This window comes from Dermacentor albipictus, chromosome 1 (genome assembly GCF_038994185.2).
Source record: "Dermacentor albipictus isolate Rhodes 1998 colony chromosome 1, USDA_Dalb.pri_finalv2, whole genome shotgun sequence".
Lineage (NCBI taxonomy): Eukaryota > Metazoa > Arthropoda > Arachnida > Ixodida > Ixodidae > Dermacentor > Dermacentor albipictus.
The window spans coordinates 46,443,431-46,469,721 of NC_091821.1; the positions used below are offsets into that span (position 1 = coordinate 46,443,431).

Consider the following 26,291-nt stretch of genomic DNA (forward strand, 5'->3'; position numbering starts at 1 on the left):
AAGTTATTCGTCCATCCATCCATCAAACGGGGTCGGACGTAACATGTATATATCGAACTCTGCCACCCTAGACCACATGCGCTCCGTTGACAGGCGGTGAGCTTTCCCACAACACTCTCGAAGCTAGAGGTAAAGATGGGCGGCTTGGCTAGTTCGACAACGTCAATGACGTATTGCATTTGCCGCACTGACTCCTCCTCGGTGCTGCGTTCTGCGCCTGCCGCGCCTCGCGAGCAGTGGTGGTTTGCATCTGCAAAGACGTGCGACAGCACGGGCTCACTCATAGATGCCTTGGCAGATGCCACTTCATACTTTGTTATTAACAGTGTTTCAAAATGATTTGATTGACAGACGTGGAGATTGCAGCAGAAATAGTGCCCAAATGAAGACGCTGCCGAGGGTGATCTCGCAAGCGCTGATGTTGCCCCGCTCCCGCCTTCAACTGAGGCTGTAGCTGCTTTGGCCCTTCTACGGCGCTAGTGGCCTATCGCTTGTAAATTTTTTAAGACTATGTTGAGGACTCCATGTTTAGGCACGCGGCTGCCAATAAGAAGGAGGCTACACTGCTGCAGTACTTTCACCCAAATAAATAAATACTTTGTGTGAAGCTTTAAGCAAGTATTTACTGCGCCACGATTGGGGCATGATCGGGAATCGTTGTTCGGAGCACACATTCGATTGCGCCGCACGCCATTGGCCTAGACCATTCCGACTTCGTACGGCTGACGAAATAGGTGTGGCCTAGGCCAATTGCGTGCTGCGCAATCGACCGCGCGCTCCGAACAACGATCCCCGATCACACCCTTTGTTCATTGATTGATTTGCAGGAGATTTTGACGCGTTCTTTATGTGATTTTATATAGCGAATTCTGGCTATATCGAACTATTTTGCAATCACTGTGCTGTTTGATATATTGAAGTTCGACTGTATTAGTATCAAGGTTTCTGTGGCAAATGCCTTAGCAAGGAATTCGTGTTCATCTGCCAGCTAGGGATGTACGGACCGGCAAGAACCAACTATTTTCACTATAACAGCATCCATCTGAAAGCAACTTTTCATTTTCTGCTGTTGACACTGTCGGGAATAATTTGACAAGACCTGGAGTCCTCCACTACAACATGCCTCATAACCAGATCGTGGTTTTGGCACGTAAAACCACAGAATTTAATAGTTTTTAAGGATTATAAAATTTCTAATGTTCAGTTTCAGCTATGCATAGTACGGAGTCAGTAGCTGATGTCTGTCACGTGTCTTGGAAGTTCTGTGAATGAACAGAGCCATGATGAAGCTCTCCATTGTTTGCTTGTTTAGATGCTGCATCATGTTGTGTTGTATCTAATATAATGACATTACTAATGTATCTTGGGACCACACAAGAACCTGCCTCAACCCGCCGTGGTGGCTTAGCGGCTGTGGTGTTGCGCTGCTAAGCACAAGGTTGCGGGATCAAATCCCAGCTGCCGCGGTCGCGTTTTGATGGGGGTGAAATGCAAAAACGCTGATGGTCCCATGCTATGAGGGCATGTTATAGATCACCTGGTGGTCACAATTAATCCGGAGTCCCCCATTGCAGTGTGCCTCATAATCAAATCATGGTTTTTGCATGTAAAACCCCAGAACTTAATTCGATTCAAGCATGTCCCTCATGCAGAAAAAAGTATGCAAGGCCTTAATAATGTTGCCTGTGCCATTGGCATAGTGTGTAAAATCTTGCTCACATGCAGAAAAGTCTATATTAGCCAAATGGGCTGGTGGATCTGCAACCAACCACATGAACATGACCTGGTCTCGTACTCAGGCATTGCCCTGTTAGCGTGTATGATCAATACAGACCAGGAGTTTGATAATAATACGGCTGTGTCATATTCACCAGTGAATTGTCAGTGCTGCACCTGTGAGCTGGCTTCCTAGGATTCGAATTCTGCGCAAGAGTCGTGACACACTTGTGCACGAGTTAGTGGAAGTACCGTATTTACTTGCATAATGATCGCACTCGCATAATGATCGCACCCCTGAATTTTGTCGTCAAAATTCTGTTTTTTTCTTTCTCGTGTACTGATTGCACCCCGAACTTGCCGCAGTGATATGTCGTGTGCGAAGTCTAGCTAATGATGATCGCGCTTATCATCTGTCGAATGCTGTCTAAAGCTACGCGAACGACTCTTCAAGACATACCAGGCGGTCTGCACGCACCAAACATTCTTAAGCAGATGCCCCATTTTATTCCTTTCATCACTTTCCACACTTCCATGGAAAAAAGAAGCTACAACCAAACTTGCCTTGGCTTTATTATTTCTAGGCTTTATAACGGTTGTGGTCAACAACAACAACAAAAGAGGTGCCTTTCGATTCTTCTCGTCTGCACTCGTGGGCACGCAACAAATCGCGAGCGGCAACGATAGTAGCCACGTTTACACTGATACGTTAGAAGTGTACCCTATTCATATGCCGACACTTATAATACAGCTAAGATATTCACCCACCCTTAGCAGAAACTTGCCGTTTAAGATATTAGTGAAGACAAATGCCCCAATTTCCGCAGCATACCTGCCATATGTTTCTATGTCACTGGCAGCTAAGCACGCCCATCTCTGTTTCTATACCCTCAAAGTGGACATGGCAATGTTATTGCCACAGACTTGCCGATATTAATGATATTATTCATTACTGATATGGAAGAAACTGTTTCAATGTGCGTAATGTATTCGCAAAAAAAAAAAAAAAATCTTGTTTGGCACGTTCGACTTGCTCCGCCGGCTGCCATTTTTGTTTTGGTGCCCCTGTTACAGTGGCAGCCGCCTGTTTATTGACCTGTTGTCATCCCGCAGAAAATGTGGGCTGAAAAAATTTTTTTCTTTTCGCCGGAAATTTAACCCGCGTGATGATCGCACTCCTGAATTTGCGGCAATTTTTTTGACAAAAAAGTGTGATCATTATGCGAGTAGATACGGTATCTCACATACAAAAGAATGAGTGAACTTGTATTGGCAATGCCTTCATCGCACTGCTGCGAACAAAGCTTAAAAAAAAAAAATCAGTGAATAGGCTGTATCATTAAGTCACTCTAAAGAATGTACCTTCCTGTTATTCACTCATTATGCAGTGTGTTTTCGATACACTCTCTTGCATCTTTAACCCTTTGAGGGTCAATGACGTAAATATGCGGCACCGCGAATGAAGCCCAAAATGGTCGATGCCGTGTATTTACGGCGCCGTCTGTACGTTTAAAAAGCGCGCCAATTTTCTAACTTTTTCTTTTCTGTCATGTGCTACCACTATGTGGGAATATAGGGAATTTTTTTCACGCACTTCCCTCTCTCGGTTTTTGTTGTATGGTTTGTTTTAGACATGGTTTTAGAGCTAGTTTGCGCTGGCGCATCTATATACTAACGCGCGGCCGGGTGGCGGTTTGGCTTTCGTTCCGCGGGCGGTTTCGGCCTCTTTTGCTTGCAAAACTGATGGCCATTTTGTTACGAATAACTCAACGGGCTACCGCTTGTTTCTCGCTCGTTTAGTGCTCACAAGGGTGCGCATAGGAAAGATGCCGCCATGCATGCATTTCCGTTGCTTTTTTTTTTTGAGATTCATGAAAACTAATTGCCTCTTGTTGGCGATAAGATGAAGATTAGCGGAAGTATGTCACACATTTTGCTTTTTTGATGGGCACACAACCACACAGTTTTCTTGAGTTCGTGCACCTATGCAGTTCGATTACGCTATGGATGTACGTACATATTAGTGTAAGAGCAGGAACATTTGAATCTTGTGAAATATTCTTGTGTGCACATTTTCAAAGCTTTGAACTATAACAATGTGTCAAATTTTCAATTTTTATAAGTTTATTTCCTTTTTTTATTGTTGTTATTCATGAATGAAGAGTGCATATATACCAATGCAAAATATTTTTTTCTTACTTTACGGTCACCCTAGAAAAATTATGGTGAATTTTTTTTCGAAATAAGTCCCCAAGAAGAATTGCAATCTGCAATAAAAAAAATCGACCCTGGGCGGTCGTATATGGCGAAAAAAATCGACCCTCAAAGGGTTAAAGGGGCATTAAACCGAAAGATGATTAGTTCTTCATTAGTAAATCACTCTTCTACGATACCAGGAACAGACTCTTACCGTGTGAAGATGCTTGGTAAGCCAGAAAAAAAAGTGTGAGAACGAAAACCAGGTGGTGACGCTCCTGTCAAGTTCTTGCACCAGCATGCCGTGACATCATAGATTTTAACAGCGCCAGCTAAGGTGTAGTTTGCGGCAGAGATTGACTACATTAGAGAGTTTTAGAATAGGGGCCCCAAAGAAATAGCGTCGAAGCCACTGCGCATGCGCAAGACGCAAACTCCGTTTGGGTTTTGCGTTGGGAACGCTATTTCACCGATTTAGCGTGAGCCCAAATAGCGGCCCCAAAAACTTTGCGTCGGCAAACATGGCGGCACCCATCGAAGCGACGGCTCTAACCTAGCACCAAACTGGGTTTGATTCGCGGTAACGCGTGAAGTTCGCAGGCTAGGAGAAGTGACTGCGGTTATCACTTTCTCTCAACTAGCGTGTGTTGTGAAGATTGACTCATTAGACGCCGCTGATTTTGAATTCGATTGTGGATTTTATGGCTCGTAGGCCTAACACGGCTAAGCTTGGCTGGTGATGGCTAGTAAAGTTGGTTTGCTCAAAACTAAGCGCAACTAATTGTTTGCTGCTTACAGAATAACCTCTAAATTGTGATAAAACGCGAATACAGGGAAGTCAGAGTTATTATTCCTATCACAAAATGGTATATTTTATTTAATTATTTCTAATAGCTTTTCTTTGACTCCGTAGTGGCGCTGTCAGTGCAAAACGGTATCCGCAATTGTAAAACCCTATTCTAAAACTCTTCAGCCCTACGTGCCCCAACGCTAACACCCGCAAAGCTCTTTGGGGCCCCAAACTATTGGGGCCCCTATTCTAAAACTCCCTATTCTAAAGTAGTCGGACTGAACATGGCAAGTTTCGGGAACTTTTATGGAGCCAATGCAGCCCAAATACAAAAAGGTCTTTGAAATCCGGGATGTCATACTGACGTATGGGGAGGGGGTTTTGGCGTGAAATTAAATAATTTAACCTTTCACCTTCCATTTCTCTTCTAATAATCAACCTATTATATCTAAACTAACAACAACAAAGTTTTCGAAGAATGCCTTACCAGTCTAAACTGAATTAGTGTTTTGTTCAAGTGTCCCTTTAAATGTTTCCTGTTTGAAATAGAATTTACTTGCTAGTTAGCATATGTCCTATATCTTCTCACTACCTGTTCAAGTGTGCACATTTATGCTTTGAATTCCAACTTTTAATGTTTTCCTACTGCAGCTGAATGTTTGATAAGTCAATGTGCTTATTCACTTATCTGTTATGTTGGTGGTGTGATAATATTCTTCCTTTTGCAACTTTGTGCAATAAACCTTGTCTTGACTGATTTGGCTCAGAGACATTCACCAGGCTTGCGTCCTTATTTTTTTTAGTACAGTATCATTTAAGCATACTTTTTTATGCTCACTAACTGCCCACTCACATTTTATCATTTGTGTATTTGCAGACTTGGGAGGATCCAAGCCACACAGACAACAAGACCAACTGCAAGGGAGACAATGATCCCATTGATATCTGCGAGATCGGCTATCGGGTAAGCTGGTGAAGCTTTTGTCTTTTGCACTCTGATGCTTGCATGTGCATATCTGGGGTATTTGGCAACAGCGATTAGGTGGCTGCACTGATTTCCAGTGCATTATAAAGCGATGTATAGCTCTCACTCACTGTACATAAAATATATTGACTACGTCTTCTCTAACAAATCTGAATGTTATAGGAACAATTTATTGACAGGATTGAGTTAAAATTGAAATATGACCTTCAATAAACGTCATATTGCGTGTCATTATGCTCGCAAAATTAATTGCAATTCATGTCTCTAACATTATCATACATGCCAACACTTCCAAATTTTTCATAAAATGTATGAATTTCAAGCAGTCTTATGATTTTATGAATCTTGCTTGAAATTTTACGGAAAACATTTTATTTGCAAAAAAAACTTGAAAATGTAGTAAAACTACACCCTGGTACCTTGCGCCACCACGAGAGGGCAATACGTATGCATGGTATCATCATCGGCAGCTGCAAGGTTGTAGCGACTTCTGTCGTCTACAAGGGGGGTCATGAATCCATATCCAAAGCTCAATAGTGCCGATAGCGTTTCTGCAAACCTGTTGCCGTGCTGTTGCCTTTGTTCGCGCGGTCACGCGGATTTGTACTTGTCAGCTTCAGTCACTGCAGTGTTGGTCTTGCCTTTTGTGTGACTAGCTGCCACGTGGGACGCAGCGACTTTGGCCTGTAGTGGCTTCGCAGTGCAATGGCGGGCTCGAAACTCCGACAGTACTTCCAAGTGCTTTTAAAAATCGTACGCGGCAGAATTTTCGTGCTTCGTGCCGTCGAAGAAAGGGGAGAAGTTCGGATTCTGTGCCATGTGTGCCTGTGATGTGAACTTCTCGCATGGCGGCAAGTCTGACATCAAGGTCCGCATCGCTTCGAAAAAGCATCAGGGATACGTGCGAGCTGCAGACAGCCAGCCAAGCCTAGCAAGTTTTGTATGCAGCGACAACGACCTTGGTGTGATTCGTGCAGAATGCCTCTTCACAGCGTTGAACACAACTTCCTGCTGGGTGTCAGCGATCATGCCGAACCGCTTTTCCGGAAGATGTTCCCCAAGTGTGAAGAAGTGAAATGCTACGCCTGTGAGCGAACAAAGACGACGTCAATTGTTCGGGACATGGCCGCCAACGCTGAGACTCCTTTGCTGGATGCCCTAAAACAGCAAGTATTTTTGATCGCTGTGGATGGCAGTAACAATAGGGATACACAGCTTTACCCTATTGTTGCGACATATTTCGTTAAAGAAACGAGTAGGGTCAAAAGCCGCCTTCCAAGGGGTAGTGACGGGTCACAAGATTGCTAATTTGGTTCTGGACGAGATGAAGTCTCGGAATTTGCCTGTTGGAAACCTGTTGGCTATGTGTTCGGACAATGCCGATGTCATGATCGGCAAGAAAAACAGGGTTTCTACAGTATTGAGAGAGGCTCAACCAGATTTGATAGGGGTTGGTTGCCTGTGCAACCTCATCAATTTGGCCGCCCAAAAAGGAGCTTCATGTCTTCCTGTAAAGGTTGATGAGGCTTTGGTTGACATTATTTTTTACCTAGAGAAAAGCTCGAAACGAATAGATTGACTTATAACCCTGTAAGCGGGCAGGTTAAGTGCACTTATGGGGAGTGCAATTCGAGGCCTTGAGTGACACTTTAGGCTACGTGGTGCTAAACGGGAAAACAGAGCACACTCACACTAAAAAAAAAAATGGCGACAGACTAAAATCATGTTTTTCGAAGATGTAGATTAAAATAAAAATTTCTAAAAAGCGATGGCTTTAGTTGTATTATAAATAAAAAACAATCTTAATCTATATTTACTCAATAAAAAACGAAAATATTTTTATCATAAGAGTGTTACAAACTAAGGCCGGCCAAGACGTATGCCTCGCCAATCCAGAATGAGCTGGTGGCATGTGACTAGGCGGCATGTGATCCTACTAGAACAGAATATCAGCGAATTCTGTTCTGATTATTTTGTTAAAAGCTTTTCGACAGCTAGAATGAACTTCAGTGTCCTTTTTCTATGCATTACATTTTGTATTGTTGAAACCGCTGGTGGTGAGGCTACATACTCGACCAGCAAAGTGCGTTTCGTTTACGCCCTCTGAACGGAGTGCACTCTTCTGTAAGTGCACTCTGCTTGCGACGTTTAGATTTAGGAAAGTACACTTAAAACTGAGTGCACTCTCCGTAAGTACACTTAACTTGCCCGTTTGACAGGGGTATTAAAGAACTACAAAAAATGCATGACGCCGAGGTCATAAAGATGTTGAAGCATTCGTCGACACGTGTGCTGTCGTTGGGAGAGTGTTTGAAGAAGCTGCTCGACCAGTGGAAACCACTGCTCAGCTTTTTTTTATCTGAAACAAAGCAGTTCAACAAGCAGAGCTTGTTTTTGGAGTCACACCAAATTCCGAAAACTTCCTCACAAACCCCCAAGAACGCTGCACTGATCCCAAAGTCTGCTACACATTTTCACAAGACTGCTGCAGGCCTCGGGGAAAAAAAGCACCGACGGCGATCAACTATCTTTAAAGAGTAAAGGAGCTCATTCTGGACCTCAATAAAAAACACTGAAACTTCATACCAAGGATTCTGGGGAAGCCAGCCACGTGACCCGTGAGGAGTGCCTGTTTTATTGTTTTTCATTGGAGCGCTAAACAGGGCATGCTGTCTTTTTCTCCAAAAATTTTATACCACTTTTTGAGAAGGCAAACTGCCTTCTTCAGGCACAGGCTCCTCGGATTCATGTACTGAGGGGCCTCTTGAACCGCCTTTTTGAGAATCTCCTGACTAGATTTGTGCACCCAGGTGTTGTCAAGGCATGTAATTCATTGCTTGAAGTTGACTATAGAGCTGCAGAGAATCATAAAGGTGATGAAGACATAGTCATTGGCAGCACAACCTGCGCTGTGGTTGAGACACTGAGCTGCATCTAGAGAGAGCAGTTCTCTGCTGTACGCCTGTACTTAACAGCAGCATGCAATTACATTTGCCACTAATTCCCACTAGAGAACATCAATCTCAAGATGGCTGAAGTTGCTCAAGTACAAGCTCTGGAAACTGCTTCATTCAACAGCGTACATCATTTTATTATGGCATTCCCTGCTATTCTACCACAGCAGAGTGGCAAAACAAAAGAAGAAGCAATAGATGCACTTGAAGTTGAGTTTGCCAACTTGCAAACATATCAGGTTCCAGTCGACATATTGAATGAGCCAAGGTGCGACATGCAATGGTCACAATTAGGAAGCGTTCGAAGTGTCAATGGATCACTCAAGTTTCACAGAATTTCAGTGGTTGTGCTGGGTATTTTCTCCATTCCCCGTAGCAGTGCTGAATGTGAGAGAATATTCAGCACTGTGAACAAAATTGGAATGGAGTTTCGCTCATCTGTGTGTGAGAGAACACATTAAAGTCTGCTGATGGTCAAGGGGCACCAGAGTGGTACTTGCTTTGAGCAAACCTACACGGAGAAGTTTCTGAAGCAGGCAAAGTTGACAACACCAAAATCATTGCAAAAATAAATTGTGCCCCAGTGAAGTTTTTGCTCTTTACTCTCCAAGACATGGATTTCACTTGTGAAAATGTGAGTAAGCTTGTTGCAAAAGGTAAATCCCTTATTAAAAAAAAGTGCTGCCACGCACCCGCCGCGATAGTTTTACGAATTTCCAAATATTCAGGTTGGCAATTATGCATTATGGAAAAATATTATTTAAAACATTTGTTTAATCGAAAACTTTGTATATAATAATGTTTAAAAATAATATAATATATATTGTGATTTAACATTGCACTAAGGTTTACATATAATATAGACATATATAATGTTCATATATATATATATATATATATATATATATATATATATATATATACAAAGAAAACTGCAACATTATCATAACGTGCTACTTGGGTACATTTGCCGACTGATAATTCAGACTCGACAGGGACCGCCAAAACCTCTGAATATAATCGGAAGTCTGAAAATACTGGATTCACCCAAAAATACGAGACTTTATTCCACAAGTGGCCAGAAAAGGTGTGCCTTATTCTCACATCATTACTTTAGAAAATACCTTCAATTTCACGTGACTATAGCATAACACACATCTGTGTCAAGGAGCAATGGAATTAATGGCACAGTGCCAAGCATGTTATTTCTGTCCGAAAACATTGCCACCTGTCGACATGTCCGGTACTACTCATGAGAAATATTGCGAAAATGAAAGTATATTTCAAAAGTGATCGCTCATGAATACGGCCCAAGTCTATCAACGTGTGTTGCTGCATACACATGCGCCCCATGATGCACAAGCTTTCCATACTGACAGATCTTGTAGGAAATATTGCGCATTCACAATGCCCTCTAGCCAGTGTTAATCTCGATAGAAGTACTTTCACTTTCTACATATATACAGCACAGTCGAATCTCGGTAGTTCGAGCTCGAATGGGCTCGAGAATTTGTTCGACTTGAAAGAAGTTCGTATTAAAGGAAGCTAGTTGAATGGAGGACTTACCTGCAGTGGCGCATGTGTATTGAGCTAACACGTGAGTGGGAAGTTCCACAAGATTTATTCACACATATTTACAAATTACAGTCAACGTCCAATTGTTCAGACTCCATAGGAGCTGCGAAAACGTCTGAAAAATTGGGCAGTTCGAAAAAATGAATGCATACCTTTTACTGCCCTCAAGGGCTCAAATCGCCACAGGCACCCAGAATAGCCCTAAAGGCCTGCCAGTACGTGTATTAGGCGTATTGGTGCTCGTACTGGGATAGGAAATGGTAGGTGCACACGTGTCTAATTAAAGGAAATACATGTATACCATGTCCCGTGACAATTGCCCCAGCCAACTTTTGGTATGCTTCACTGCGAAAAAATGCTGTATTGAGGCAAAGCTTTTGGGAATTGGCATTATGCAACATGTCATGCTTTCCGTGCTCTGAAGCCATTGGCGGGGATTACAAAGGTGGAGTCGGCACCATTGCTAACAGCGGCAAATTGTTTCAATGGAAAACACGGCACTGAACATTAAGAAGCTTGGTAGTGAACGTCGGAAGTAGCTAGGCATAGTGTTGCCGCAGTGTGGCTACAGCTGCCAGTGGATTGGCGTGCGAGAGTGCCGGCTTGAGGCCGTGAGATAATCATATTCATTCCTTAAAGATCCCCGACGGGAGCTGACAACGATTCTGCGGATTAAAATTGCGGTGGTGGTGGCTTCGATTAATGCCGTTTCGGATCTGCAGTTATGGCAAAAAGTCGGGAAAATCAGACGGCGAAGATTTTTTGTGTCCGAAATATCAGACAATCTTATACATTGACTCTATGGGGTACATGGCGGTGCCACGAAGGCATCTGAATTATCGGAGGTCCGGAAAATCGGTCATTGACTGTACAGGACACCCATCACTTACAGAAGTAGTCAGTGATACATGCCTGCACTCAAATTTCCTCCACTTTCTTTCTTTTTCCTTTTCACACACTGTGTTGAGGGGTCTCTCCTAAGCTTTTCCTTTATGGTGGGATCAGGGAAAGGCTGGTCCGAGGCGCTGCCGTGTGATTTGGTGCACTGCTGTGCGCATTGTTGAAATGCAGTATATTCGAATTACCGGGCATTTTCACCCATTGGAATACACATAACTTGAATGAGACCACAGTGTCAGTTTGAATAAACGGAATGTTCGAAGTAACGAAATTCGACTGTACAACTGTGCTTGCTTTATCATGGCCAGTCTAGAGCGTGTGCCTGGTGTTTGGAGTTTTTCACCCCAGTCGGTGCCACTGATGGCATGCAGTCATGTAGTCATGTAGCACCAGCACAGCGTGTTGCTTGGCTTACCCGAGCTAGCGTACCATCCACTGTTAGTCACTAGTCAAGAAAGAAAAGGTGTGTGTGAACATGTGCACATCGTGTGTCGTTGCAATCTTGTGAAGTGTGCCCTTGACCGCAGGATGTCGGCAGTTTATGTTGTGTTGCCCAAATTTAGTTTGATGCTTTCCATCTACATGCAAGCTTAACCTGTTCCATTCTACAAGGAGTACTGCCACATATTTTCTACATTGTATAAACTGTACCACACACATCTGACACGTAAGAGCATGACACAGTTAGCAAGTACAGTTGAAACCCGCTATAACGAAATCCTGCAACTAAGAAATTCTCGCGACAATGAAATATTTTCGTATCCCTGGCGACCGCTCATAGGATTCAATGCATTTTATACCTCTCGACAACGAAATGTCGTACAGTAGAACCTCGTTAAACCTAAAGCCCCTCCATCCACGCGCCGCCGCTGCTTTCTTAAGTAGCGACAACCTTTGTTGTGCACCGCCTTTTCCCTCACACCAAATCCGGTTCCCGCATTTCCGGTTTAAAAATTTCCGGTTCTGGCGTTTCCGCTTCCTGGAGTTGCGCTGCGGGGCTGTTAGACGATGGTGAGACGCCTCGCATGCTTAGCAGAGCTGTGGCATTCACCATAAGAAGAATGCAAAGGGGACAAGCTGTTGTATTCCGCTGAAGTAGTGGTTCGTGGTTGCTGTTTTCCAAATGCATGAAAAACGGCAGTGGTCTCCAAGCACCCAGGCACTACATTCCACTGTATGTTGTCGCTCGTGCCACAACCCGTCACAGGTTGACGCGAAGCAGCGAACACGAGCAGATCATTGGTTACAATAGGCGGTGGTTTTTGGATGGAATCGCATTCACAGTTTCAACCGCAGCTGGTGCAATTAAAGCCTCTCCATCGACGCGAAAGTAAACAACGCTAAAAAACATAGTGTCACTTCCACTCGGAACAGGAAGCTGCAGCTACGTGAGTTCCGCTTGACGCCGGAAGCTAAAGGGGTGAGTGGGACAGGAGCGTGAGGAGGAGGGCAGGTTGGCGGTACTTAACCTGGTCGGCGGAAACGTGTATGGAGGGGCTTTAGTTAAACCGTACCTGCATAGAGAGTAGTTTCATTTTAAAAGTAGTAAAGTCATGTTCCCGACTCAGTGGCCATTAAACGAAATGAATTTTCTATCCCCATAAACTGTACCAGCTTATTGCGTGTACGTGTCGGTTAACACGTAGGTGTTTCCACTTTTCGTTGCACAATCACGGCAATGCGTAGTCCCCACCGGGCGGCCTGGCAGAACAACAAGCCTCAGAGATCAGAACAGCGGCCTCCAAGCGCCCTGTGCATTTGCACCCGAAGCCACATCAACATCAACACCATTTTGGCGCCATGCCAGAGAGCGTCGTGGCGTCGTGCAAGCTAGGACTCGCGTCTTGCTGAAGCTCGGATAAAAAACACCGGGTGCTTAGCATAGAAGAAAAATAGGACATCGTTCATGCTGTTAAATGTGGCATGAAGAAGTCAGCACTGGCACGCGACAGTTATCTACTGTTGACTACAGTGTATGGCAGTTGAAATGCGAAGTTGCTCGGCAGTGCCGAGCAACTTCGCATTCCAACTGCCAAAGTTTTGCCTAACGACAGTGATGAGGACGACACGGAGAATGACAGCATGGGTGATTCGGGCCTGACAGGGGCAGAAGCTGCGCGTTACCGTCAGCCTCATGAATGCAATCATCGCAACAAGAGCAGCAACCTGCAACAAAAAAGGTGCCCCGCGCCCGTGCATGGAGGATATACAACGCCAACGAAGAATCTGCCATGGGCGGGTTTGCCGAGAAGAGGGGGCTGGCTGAAAAGCTGGCTTCCAGCTTCAGTAAGTTTGAGGTCGCTGTCATCACTGCTCGGCCGCCCCGGCATCAAATGCAAATAACACCTTTGTTGCGCGAAGTGAATAAATACTGCATGTTTTTGCCCTCTCATCGCACTCTCTCCGAGTTCCGTTTTTGACAGGTAAGTGGTTGATCTCATGCTATTTCGGTTAAGCGGTACTACCGTTTAGTAAGTACTTTTTCCAAGCTCCTGCCAACTGCGGTTTAACGAGGTTTCACTGTACTACAATCCCACATCAACAAAATTTACCGGAATGGAAACCCGCATATTACCTACTCGTGTAAGGCTAGCAGGCTCCAAAATGTGCTCAAATGTGATTGCTTTGCACTAAACTTGCGTAATATACCACCACATTACACTTGCGGGGGAGTCGCCATTTTTGTTTACAAAAACAACGAAGTGTCAGAAGTGATTGCACTGGACCAGGTCATGACTGCCATCTTGTTTGTTGATCGCCCATTTGAAGCAGCAACATGTTGTTACCGACATGTGACGACGGTTTTGCACACCTGGTGCAGTGTGTAATCTGCACCTCAGCAAGAAAAATGCAGCAAAAACAAGGAAATCCACGTCCCACCGACTTGGAATAATTTGTGGCGCTCGAGGTGGCAGTCGCAGCATGGAGTGCCATGCATCGGTCTGTAAGTGAGTGATTGCCCGGGAATACACATTCCTTGCTGGTTTTGGTGCCACCCAACAGGCATAGTGTGCGGATTTGATGCCGTACATAGATTTGTGCGAAGGGGCTGTAATCTCGATAGACTACCTTTGGGTATACGAGATATAATCACTTTCGCACTCGGCACCGGACGACGCGTCCATGCCTATGTGTGGCAGCGTGCGCTGGAGAAATGCTGCTGCATGTGTGGAGCGCTGTTGCTCTGTGTCAAGTGCTGAGTTATGCAAAATCTCGCAAAAGTGATGGTATCTCCAAAAGCAGTTAACCGAGAATACTGCTCCACGACAGTGCTGCCACTGCTGATCGATGCATGCGGCACACTTTCTACTGTCGGCACTGCAGTTCTACATCCTCGAGCGAGCTTGCCAAAGTAAGCTAACGGAATTTTGAGAGTAAAGTTTCATTCTGCATCGCATTACCTATCTGTGCTCTCATTTTGCAATAACTCCAAAGCGATTTTTTTCGTGTTCCCCGCCGATTTTGCTATTGCAAAGTTCAACTGTATAAAGATCGGGAAACACAAGGTATTGTAATTTGATACTAAGGTTGGTTTTTAAAATGACCGACCTGACATCATCTACATTAACTTGACACAGAGCAAAATTTTCTGACATGTAGCAGTAACGCTAGATATGATGATGTTGCTATGCCTGCGGGTAATAGCCACAGTGACTACAAGCCAGTGTTTTGTGACGTATTCATACATCCACCTCCTAGTTGCTGAAATCAAAACTGGTAACAAATGTTTTAGTAAATTATCTGTGACACTCTGATGCTAGCTAGTATTTTTCTTTGTTATATTTAGGGCTTCAAAATCAAAACAAAAAAATGACAAGTTGAAAATATGTCGGTATTCCTTTAACAAACAAAGCATTGAGGATGATGTGGCAATAGTATTGTAATTTGTGAAATCCATAAAGACATTGCTATTAGTTGGTCAAGCTGATTTTTTTTCAATGATGAAAAAAAAAAAAAAGCTGTGAATAAAAATTGCCTTTGACTATTAGTGGAACTGCTAGGTAATGGCAGCTTGGGTGTGAAGTGCTTAGCCTGTCTTTAGGGGCCTAGTGTGCACTGCACAATACACAAGCTGGCCTGTCAACCTTGAAATGGTGTGGATATTCACTCACTGCACTCCTTTTTGAGACCTAAGTGGTAAATGGTGGCAATTCATTAATTCAGCAACTTCATTAATTTTTTAACATGCGTTCTGCGTCGATCACAACTTGTCGCAAAATGCCACAAAACTGACGTAACTTTAGTCATGAGACTGCATTTTTTAAATTGATGATGCTTGCAGTGCTGGTTTGAAGATATAGTTGAGTTTTATTAGCACCTACTTCCCTACTAGTCCGCCTTCCCCAGAAATTTTTGAGGAGTGGACATCTTGTGACCGAAAATTACACATGCAACTAAGCCTCTCTTTCACTCGTTCTCTTCTTTCCCCTTTACAACTATGCCGCCATTTTGACTTGTACATTCAACAATTTTGCACTATGGACGCATTGACGAAACTAACGCATGCCAGCGACGCACCTATAGCGATCGCCAAACTTTGCCCGGACAAAGACATGCAGAGCTCACCTCTGTCTAAATGAGAGCAAAACATGCGCTGGCAATTCAAATCGATGTCAGAATATTAGTGTTTCCTGTGTCGACGTGGCGGCAGTAATGAATCGGGATACTAGTTTTTCCACCTCTCGCCTTTGCTTTTATTTTTGCACAGTGAAATACACTGCTGCACCTCTCTGAAGCTCGGATCGCTCTTCTTTATGATGGTTCCAATATGGCGGTGTTGCATCAACGAAAAGTTGTGTGTGCAGCAGTGCAATGGCTCCTCTCTATGCCCAATTTTCTACCAGTTTTTTGCCGTAAGCTCACTATAAAAGTGTGATTTTCTCAACCTCTACAAGTCCTGAGAATTGTGAATAAAAAAAGGGGGAGGGGGAGGAATTTTGTTTGAATTGGCCAATCTAATTGCCGAGTACCTCCTCAAAAAGGGTGGGTGGTAAATTTCGTGTGGTGGGGAGAACTCTGCTACTAGTCATCTGTGCTCAAATTCTAAAACAGTTCGTTTAGAACTTATAAATACTAGGGTTGTGCGCATATCAATTTTTTTGGTTCGAATCGATGTTGAAGCGAATAGTAATTAGTGTTAAATAAATTCAAAGTGAATAATTCAAGTAGTTGTGCGATTTGCATAAAGCCTTGACATAAGAGCCAGATGCTGATGAAATGAAGAAAGTTGGTTCCTCACTTCTTTTAAAAAGGAAACAGGTTCATCTCTGGAGTCGGTTTATTTTCAGAATGCAGTTACTGAGATATTTTCATGCAAAAATGCAAGTTCAACATTCCTTACAACTCCAGCTTCGCACAAAATTTGTTTACAGGCGCTTACTCAATGTTATGCTTCACTATATTTAACGTTTTGTGGTGGTTGGGGCCATGGGAGCATTTCACATTCGTGCGCTGTGCGTCGTCGCGATGCTGTGAAATGTGACCTTGACTGCTCGACGTCGGCAGTTTATGCCGAGTTGCGTAAGTTCAGCTTGATGTTTTTCATTGCCCATGAGCTTAACCCATTCCATTCTGGAAGTGCACAGACAAAAAAAATGTTTTAAATTTTAATGGTAAAATTGGGGTACGGGTCACATGCAAATTTCAGCAGTGGCTTCACGGCAGCGTGTATTTTGCCTTGAGGTATGGTTTCACTGCAGCACTGATGTGAAAACGATTTTTGGGCAAAGTTCTTCTCCATCGGTGTCACTGAATAGGTGGGGAACAGAGCAGAGCAGCTGGCCAAAGATATGATGGGGACGATTCGTGCATCCGCGAATGGAATCAGTTTTTACAAAGATTCATGTGTTCTGTGCAGTTATCTTCGAGAGTTGTACGCATGGATTTTTCATTTTTTTCTTTCCGCGGTGTTTTAACGGGGGCTGCGGCTTATATACAGGAAAACACTTCACTGTATGTATATTCGTTAGTTTTGAATAGGTGCTTTGAAAACTTTGAATACTGAAATTCGGGCCGAAGTGGATATAGCAGGCACATACCCAGGATTTTTTTTTCGGGGTGGGCCCAACCCAAGGTAACATTTCTATGCGAATGAGGGGGGGTGGAGGTACTTTTACTAGTACAAATATGAATAATGCCCACCATTCGCCATAAAGATGCGTAAACCCACAAAAGAGAAATGAAATAAGGTGTATCTCACAGGTATGCCTATGAGATACACCTCTCCTTTATTTGGCAAACAAGGAACCGCATCAAATGGACTCGCATATGAATGAAAAAATCACAAGAACACTGCCAAGAACAAGTAAACAAGTGAAAGTGTAAACTAAAGGTTTCTTGTAGCGTTTTTTGAATTAGCTCTGGAAGAATTATAGAGAAATATATTTGCAGAACAATCACAGTTATTTTGGATTCCTCGTTTACTGCTCTACCAATTTAAGTGCCAAAACTGACTCGTGTTGTTGTTATTTGGGAAGTTGGGTAACAATACGGGGTCACCAGTCCCGTACAAGCGCATAGAGCGCAGGATGCTGCAGTTCTAGGCATACTGCGCCCGCCGTGGAAGGTTAGAAAAACACCCACATTAGCACAGCAGGGAAGTGGCTACATCAGACGGCTCGATCGATAACTGTAGAAGCATTATTTAAAACACCCGGAAATATTCTCCACTTCTAGCGGCGTTTTCTCTGCTTCCTTTTTAAATAAAAAGATGTTGATCCATAAATATTTTAACAAACAATGGTTAAATTTGCTAATTTTTGCTTTTCCTTCATGTTTGGCTGTTGCCATGGCTCTCTCCCTTAGTAGATCGCTTAATTTCTCAACTCCTTGTGACTCTTGTTTCCAGTTGCCACTTTTGCGTGAAAAGTACTGTACAATTAGGGGAAATCCAGACAGAGGTAACAGGTGACAGTCATATTGTTTATGGGTTTAACGGTTATTGCAGGGCTTGAAGATGGACGCTGTTTTCATTATTTTATTTTCCACCTTATCTAACCCATATCGCGGGTATATGGTTCCGACAATCTGCCAGCGTCGCAGCGAGCCATCACTCGAGGAAATAATGAAGCAAAAGGAAAAGTTAAATGCAACTGACGTTTTCTCCGACCACAACTCATTCCACGAACATGCAGACCAGCCGACTACACACCGAATCCCTTTCCTGGTCCCTGGATCAGTCTAAACAAAGATGGTTGGACTAACGAAGCAACAGTACTTTGCGTCATCGTTGAATAGGTGGTGACAACTGAACGCAACTCGAGTTAATTGCGTAGGCACCGAATCGATGAGAAAACTGGCCTTCGCACCCCAGGAGATGCCGATAACTACCGCCATTCAAAAGGAGTGAAAAAATTTACAGCCATTCCACTCTGAAGATGGAATGGCAGCGAAAGCTGATGACAGTCAAAGCTCTCAAGCGAAAAGCAAGGTGCTTCACCTCCGCCGCGGGTCGGCGCCATGATAGTGCAATGCCGGGTCGACCTGCGGCGAAGGTGACGCAGGCGTTAACCAAATGACGGACCATGGACCACCACAAGACCAGGCTGCGGACCGGTCACGTGGGGTCGACCATGCTTGGCCTTGCTCGTGACAGTATCCACACGGTGGGCCAAAAGAGCAGACAACAGCACGGCCCGGTAGAGATACTCCCAACCCTGTAGCTCCGCGAACTCATTGCAATGCACTGCTTCCGAGATTAACGTGGCGGATGCTGCGATGGGACATCTCCTTGCAAATCTTGATCCACAGAAATTAATTCTTTTTTCGGACACCTCAAGAAGTCATCCCAGATGCTGTCCTACAAAGTAGGAAATTGTTAGACCAAGGCCAAGAAGTAAAATGTGGCGTCATCTGACCACGATGCATGGTCGCAGCAGCTTGTGAAAAACCAACTTGTCGGCGCGCTGCAGCTCGTGTGTATGGTGGCGTTGCCGATTTGGCTGCCAAAAATGACCAGTGTTGCACTGTTGCCAGACCTGGTAACTGCAAAGGCCCTAAAAAGTTCGTGGGCTGCTGCCAGAAAAAATGCTTTCGCATTTCACGCAGACCCGGCGTGGCCCTGACAGACCGGAAGTAAGTGTGACGTGTCGCCGGGTGGGCGGGCCAAAACAGGTCCGTGGTCCGTCGTCTGGATACACCTTAAGCAGTCCCCATACGTGGGCCGATTCTGAAGATAGTGCAATACCAGGCCCGCCCGTGGCGGAGGTGATGCAGACGTTAAGCACTCTGCATACGTGGGTGCATCCCGAAGGTAATGCAATGCCGGGCCGACTCGCGGCGGAGGTGAAGCAGGCGTTAAGCACTCCCCATACGTGGGCCCATCCCGATGATCCCGAAGGGCACAATGCAGGTTCCTGAGCCCACAGGGGTCTGTGCCATTGAGTGGACCCTTTCTGCATTGTCACCAGGATCTGCCCACATAATTATTTTTTCTGTTGACTGAAGCTGAAAAAAATACGGAAGGTTAGTCATATACAGCTTTCGTTGTAAACGGCAGGAAAATGTTGACCGCCAAATAGAATGATTTGTCGACACTTTAAGAATGTGTGTGACAAGTGGTGGCGTGGGCGGGAAGGGAGGGGAGTGAATGCTGCTTAATTTTCGGGGGGGGGGGGGGGGGGGGTGGCCCTTCGGGCCCTCCTCTGGGTACATGCCTGGAATGTAGGATATTTGCACAAGCCTAATAAATAGTACTGATGTCAATATACTGTGTATTCAGTAGACTGTTTGCATGGTAGTGGTAGTGGTAATGGTAGTGGTAATGGTAGTGGTAATGGTTTGCATGGTAGTGGTAATGGTAGTGTAAATGTTAGCTGAGATTTCATTATAGTGTGTATAAACTAATACACTTGGTTCATGACGTCCTCCTCTATTCCAGGTGGCCAAACGAGGCGAGGTAATTCAAGTGAAGGTCCTTGGTGTCGTGGCACTCGTAGACGAAGGGGAAACTGACTGGAAGCTGCTTGCTATTGATGTCAAAGATCCCCTGGCCAAGGAGCTAAATGGTGCGTGAGGACTATTTTACATTTTTCTGCAGCACTGTAGAGGTGCTTATACTAGTACTGTGTAGCTATTCTCTGCTATTATTCGAACCACAAAGATAATGAAGTTGCATCTGATGCTGAATAGCTTTGTTATACCGAATAAAGTAGAAGCTCTTTCATACAATCCCATTTCGTACAATTTTCTGGCGCCAACGTTCGTGATTGAAAACACAAAAAATGACCCATTGCAGTTACGCTTCTTTTGAATGGTTAATATATTTTTGGAAAAAATGATTTTTCGGCACTAATGTTCGGTACTTTAGCCAAACTGCGATCGTATGATATGTTTTCTGGCTGCGAGATCCCATGTGAACAAGAAAAGGTATGAAGCACTCAGTCACATGAAAATGCCGTCAAGCACTCGGTTTCCTCTTCCAGTACCAGCAAATTTCTTGCGGTCATCGCACATTGCATTTACAGCTATCATCACCTGCCATATTGCTATAAGCATGTTCACCTATCTGTTTCATAGCGTGTGTGGCCTAGTGCAGTTGAAAGCATAGCGCAGGCTTTTCTCATATAGTATCACTCCATACAGTCAAACCCGCATATATAGAACTCGCTAAAAAACTGGAATTAGTTCGATATATCGTGTAATTCAATATAGAATGTTTAAAGAAATTTACAATGTACAAAATGCACCTCATTAAAAAGTGTTCTTTACTTTCTAAATACTTGAACCACGGGCATATTAGCGCGAGAAATTAGTCCCCGATCTTCTTCTGCTTTTTCACTTTGAAAGCATTTCTTAGGATACCCTTTTCAACGTTGACAAGTGACTGGGAACAGCTGAGCACACAGCCTTCTATGAATGCGCAGTGGTGGCGAACAACACTCAGCACATGAAGTGCGTCAGAACACGTGGGCAGGTCGGAACTTGTTGGGTCCTCGGTGTCACTGTTACCAGCGATATCCCAAGCCAGATTGGCAACAATGTCTTCATGAGCGAGCTCTCCGGTAGTCGCAACATTTTCGTTAACGGAGACAAAGTCAGTAGCCACAGTCTTATCACAAACGGCATCCGGAAACTCAGACAGCTGTCTTAACAAATCGTCGAGTTCCTCGAGTGGTTCATTGATGCCGAGGGGTTCAACAAAATTTTTAGATGATCTGGCGCCAGCCTTGCAGGAAACACCGAGTCCACAATGACGGAAACAATTTGGAATCATTTCTTTTTTGATGTCGTTCCACGACACATTCAACATCGTTAATGCACACAGGAGGTCAATTTTCAACTCCCGGCCAGTGCAAAGATTTAGTAATAGCCGTTGCACAAGGCACTTTCTGTTGCCCGCCTTCAGTACACGAATGACACCTTGGTCTTAAGGCTGCAGCACCGACATTGTGTTCGGTGGCAGGAAGCGAAGCTCAATGTTGCTGACGCTGACCTTACAATGGTGAGCAGAACAATTATCAATGAGTAAGCAGACATTTCTGCCTTTGCTTACCAGGTTGTCGTCCCAGGACTTCAGCCACTTTACAAAATGTTCGCTTGTCATCCAAGCTTTCCCGTTGGATCTGTAGGTCACTGGAACAGAGAGTGCATTCTATAGGCACCGCGGCGATTTGCTTTTTCCAATCATGAGTGGTCGAAGCTTGGTTGATCCATCAACGTTGGTGGCAAGCAACACTGACCGATATTAAAGCTTTGTTAAGGGGGGACGCGGGTTTCAAAAACCGAAAATCGCGAAAAAAAAAGAATATTTTTCGGAACTACTTGTTTCGGCATCTGTAATGCCTAATCTACACTGTATTAAAACGATTTACCCCAACACACACCCTAAGTGTCCAAAAAAAATTATTTTGTCAGCGCGGATGGCGAAAAACGACTCCAAAATCGCGCAGAAACACTGGAGTTCACATAGCTATTTCACGTCTTTCCCGCTGCTGAGTGCCGCCATCTTGGTATTGTTTGAAAGCTCAAAGTTCTGCCTTTCAGTTCCTTGCATCCTCGCCGACAATAGAGAGTTTTAGAATAGGGGCCCCAAACGTTTTGGGGCCCCAAAGAAATAGCGTCGAAGCCACTGCGCATGCGCGAGACGCAAACTGCGTTTGGATTTTGCATTGGGAACACTATTTCACCGATTTAGCGGGAGCTCAAATAGCGTTCCGAAAAGCTTTGCGTCAACAAACATGGCGGCACCCATCGAAGCGACAGCTCTAACCTAGCACCAAACTGGGTTCGATTCGCGGTAACGCATGAAGTTCGCAAGCTAGGAGAAGTGACTGCGGTTATCGCTTTCTGTCAACTAGCGTGTGTTATGAAGATTCATTCATTAGACACCGCTGATTCCGAATTCGATTGTGGATTTTATGGCTTGTAGGCCTAACATGGCTAAGCTTGGCTGGTGAAGGCACGTAAAGCTGGTTTTGTTTATTAATTTATTAATTTTATTTAATTATTTTTAATCGTTTTTCTTAGACGCCGTAGTGGCGCTGTCAGCGCAAGACGCTATCCGCAAACGCTAAGCCCCATTCTAAAACTCTTCACTCCTGCGTGCCCCAAAGCTAACACCCGCAAAGCTCTTTGGGGCCCCAAAATATTGGGGCCCCTATTCTAAAACTCTCTAATGGCTGCATAGAAAAAGCGCAAATGTAAAGCAATTAGGGGATGGTGAGACGAAGCTCGCGATGCACGCGGCCCTCCTATTGGCTCAGTGCGCCAATGCATTGAGAGGCGCCTTCTGATTGGCTCTTGCTATGGTAACTAGGCCTATCAGTCAAGCTTGTATGCTAGGCCTGGCAGTTGGTCGCTTCGAAAACAGCTGATACGCCGTTTTATTGTGCATCGTATTACAAATGTAAGCAGCAAATCGACCCTCACTAAAAAAAAAAAAAGGGGTTTCAAACTGAACACGCGTCCATAAAAAGCGAAGTGCCAGTCATATCTCCTTCCTACAGCAAGAAGGAGGAGGTGGTTATCCCAAGGTTCAGACAAGGCGACAAGATCGCACCGGAGATAAGTCACTGCATGGCGCAGTCTCATCGACAATAACACAGCAGTGAACCTAACTATTGCCCTCTATTACCGCTTGTAGGTTTACTTTGGAGACCGCAGACGATGTGCCCAATGCCTACTGTATTTAATCAATTCTAATAAGCTCTCGATCTTAACATGCACCCGTTTTCCTTGACCAAAAAAATTCGGTGTAGAGCGCCCGAATTCTATCTTTCATAGGCTTGTTCAAACAAACATCAAGTGGCCGGAGCTGCGATGTCGTGCCGCCGGGTATCACGACAAGGTCGGTGTTGCATGCAGCCAGCTTGTCCTTGATGCGCTGGTCATTGTGGCAACTGAAAGCGTTGAGCACAAGCATCCCACTCAGACCTAAACTGCCGCCGGGTCTCTTCCGCCACTTGTTATCAATCCAGTCAGTGACCAAGTCCGTGGTCATCCAACCTTCTTCATTTACGCACACAATCACGCCACTAAGAAACACGATTCCTTTCGGGAGTGCCTTCCGTCTGAAGATAAGATATGGGGGTAGCTTGTGCCCATTCGCAGTGCAACGAAGCATTGCGGTAACTAGTTTTTTTCGTGGCCAAAAGACAAAATGCACCCTTGCTTCGCCCCCTTCTTTTCAACGATTGTGGTGGCAGGCATGTCAAAGTAGAGCTGTGTCTGATTGGCATTTCCAATCTGACCGAAGTGGTAGCCGTTTCTATGGCGAAACTTCAAAACGTACCCCTGAAAACTGTGCAATTTCTCTTCATATTCTTCGGGCAATCTTTGGCATATCCCTGTCTGCCTTTGAAGAAAAAAGCCTTTTCTTTCTATAAAATTTGATAGCCAGCACCTGCTCACTTTGAAGTTGGCCCTTTCTGTAGGGCTAACTGCATCGCCCGCACTTTGAGCAGATCGGTTGTCACAGGCTACTGTGCCGCTTGATGCTCTTGCACGTATTCCACGAGCAGCTTTTCTATTTCGGCGAAGCGGCCCTGCTTCGGTCCACTGAAACCCTTCCTTGTTGCTTTGCTGGCGAAAATATTCTCCTTCTGTTTGCGCCAGTCCTGCACGCAAGTTTCGGGAACTCCAAACGCCTGTAATGTCACTCGATTTTCGTCTGTCTCTGCGCACATGATAACTTTCCTTTTAAATGCGGCATCATGGTGGACTCGGTGTGTTTTCGCAGTTGGTGCTTCCATGCTGATTGAATAAATGCAGAAAACAGGAAGACGGGCGGTAGACTAGGTTACATCAGCGCCTGGTTACATGTACAACGTGGAGGTATGCACATGGAGGAAGTTACGGCAGCTAGGCTAGAAGCTCGTACGAGGCGGCCATTTTTCTAATGTCGATGGCGATATAGTAACGCGCATTTCGGCGGCCGCAAACTGTACCACCTTCTCTTGAAAATTGGGCCTGACAAGGGCACATCATTTTGTCTGGCATCCTTAAACCACGTGAGGACGGCATTGTCGACGTTCTGGTAGTTGCCAAGTCGCAAGCGTTTTCTTGAGGGAGCCAGCTGTGACTTTCAATGCAATTTCATGATCTTTTCCCGATCCTTGATCACGTTGCCATTGTTGACGCTCCCTGCACGGGTCGACTTGCTTTCTTCCAGCATTCAGCTGCATCAAAGTGTCCACTTTTTCTGTGAGCGAAAACTGGCGTCGCTTCTTTTTAACGCGGGGTCCAGGAGAACTCATTGTCAGCAAAGCGAATGCACAACACAATCACAGCACCAATAACTTTGCAGCTCCCGCCGATCGCTATCAACGTGGTGACGCTAGGCCTACGACATAGTAGGAGAGTCCGAACATGACCATACGCAATGCTCACGCTGATGCCGATGCTGCTGGTGCTGTACTGTTGAAACGGGTTCCCCCATAGAGTTTCATATTAGTATACCTAGAGGCAAATCAGGCGCTGCGATCGTTCAACCATCATGGGAATGATGGGAAGTACAAGCTTCGGATTGGCATTCTATTGACTGGCGAACTAGTCTACAAGTATTTTTTTGGCAGTTTTGGTTTCGCTCCAAGCGCAATTGCTATAACCTGCAGTGGGACAGTGCAAGGCAAAGCTCTCTGCCTTTGTTATGTTGCTCGGAGTGGCGATAGCGCGCTGGGCCAGCGACTGGGATGATGCTTGTGTCGCGGTGTGGCGTCGAAGCCGTGACGAGAAAGCGGCGGCATCATAAACGTTGAAAGAACATGTTTTGAGCGTTTGGACCTTGGTTGGTTAAGTGTTAGGTTGACACTGTAGCGTTACGTGCTTTATGAAACTTCAGAATAGGACAAAGAAGGCACTACTGATACAAGATATATACAATTGTGCTTCTAGTGGCTTGAAAATCAAATTTTATTGAGGGCTTCATTATGTGCTCGTTTATGTGCTCATTGACATGCGTGTTTTAGGACTTTGAGAACACAAACTTACTTGTGGTAGGAAAGATAGCTGCTTCCGAGCTGTAGTCTAGTGTCGCACAATGGGTACCCGCAAAGCCACGCTGTAACGCTTCGGAAGCGGTACGCCAATATAAAATATGATGAAGCATACTCGTAGGAGGCCACTAGCGTCCTAGCTAGCACTGCAGCAGATGTGCTTAAAAGTACTTGAAGACGTTCAGCAATCGTGACAGCCGACGCAACCTTTCGAAAGAGCGAGACAGTTCGCAAGTGCCTGTCGTCTGCGAGAAAAGTCTTGCGTTTGCAGCGAGCAGGCGTCGTAGCAGACGACACTTTTAGCATTCCGCTCAAGGGCGCAACGCTTTGTCACAATACAACATTTTTATTTACAGAAATACTTGGTGAGTATTTTTATATAAGTACATGCACGATTGTTTTGCTGTTACAAAAATGAATAAATAATTATTCTTTGGCGTTAAATTGAGAACAGAATCGCACAAGTATGCATACCCTGGTGTGTCCTGGTTACAAACCATAGTAAACCATACTTTCATCTCAAATTCATACAAAGTTTATGTAGCGTGTTGTACATTACATAACATACTGCAGAAATAGAATTAGATTTTACGCGATAATATTTGAGTATAGCTTTGTTTACTGCGCCAGAAGCAAACGCCACAAGTCTAAAGACCGAAGTGAATCCGAAGCCTGTACTTTCCATCATTCCCATGTAGGTTGAGGCAACGCTCATGAGAACCCTCATAGACACTAGCGCCACA

At 44.7% G+C, this 26,291-nt stretch overlaps 1 protein-coding gene across 3 annotated transcripts in view; it reads left to right on the top strand.

Moving 5' to 3' along the window:
• Positions 1 to 26,291, top strand: part of Nurf-38 (Inorganic pyrophosphatase Nurf-38) — a 77,520-nt gene that overhangs the window by 14,948 nt on the left and 36,281 nt on the right. For all 3 annotated transcript variants that reach the window (XM_065437052.2, XM_065437070.2, XM_065437061.2), the window contains exons 5-6: positions 5,580 to 5,666; positions 19,995 to 20,121. In XM_065437052.2, coding sequence (XP_065293124.1) covers positions 5,580 to 5,666; positions 19,995 to 20,121 — 214 coding nt within the window. The remainder of the gene's footprint in view (positions 1 to 5,579; positions 5,667 to 19,994; positions 20,122 to 26,291) is intronic.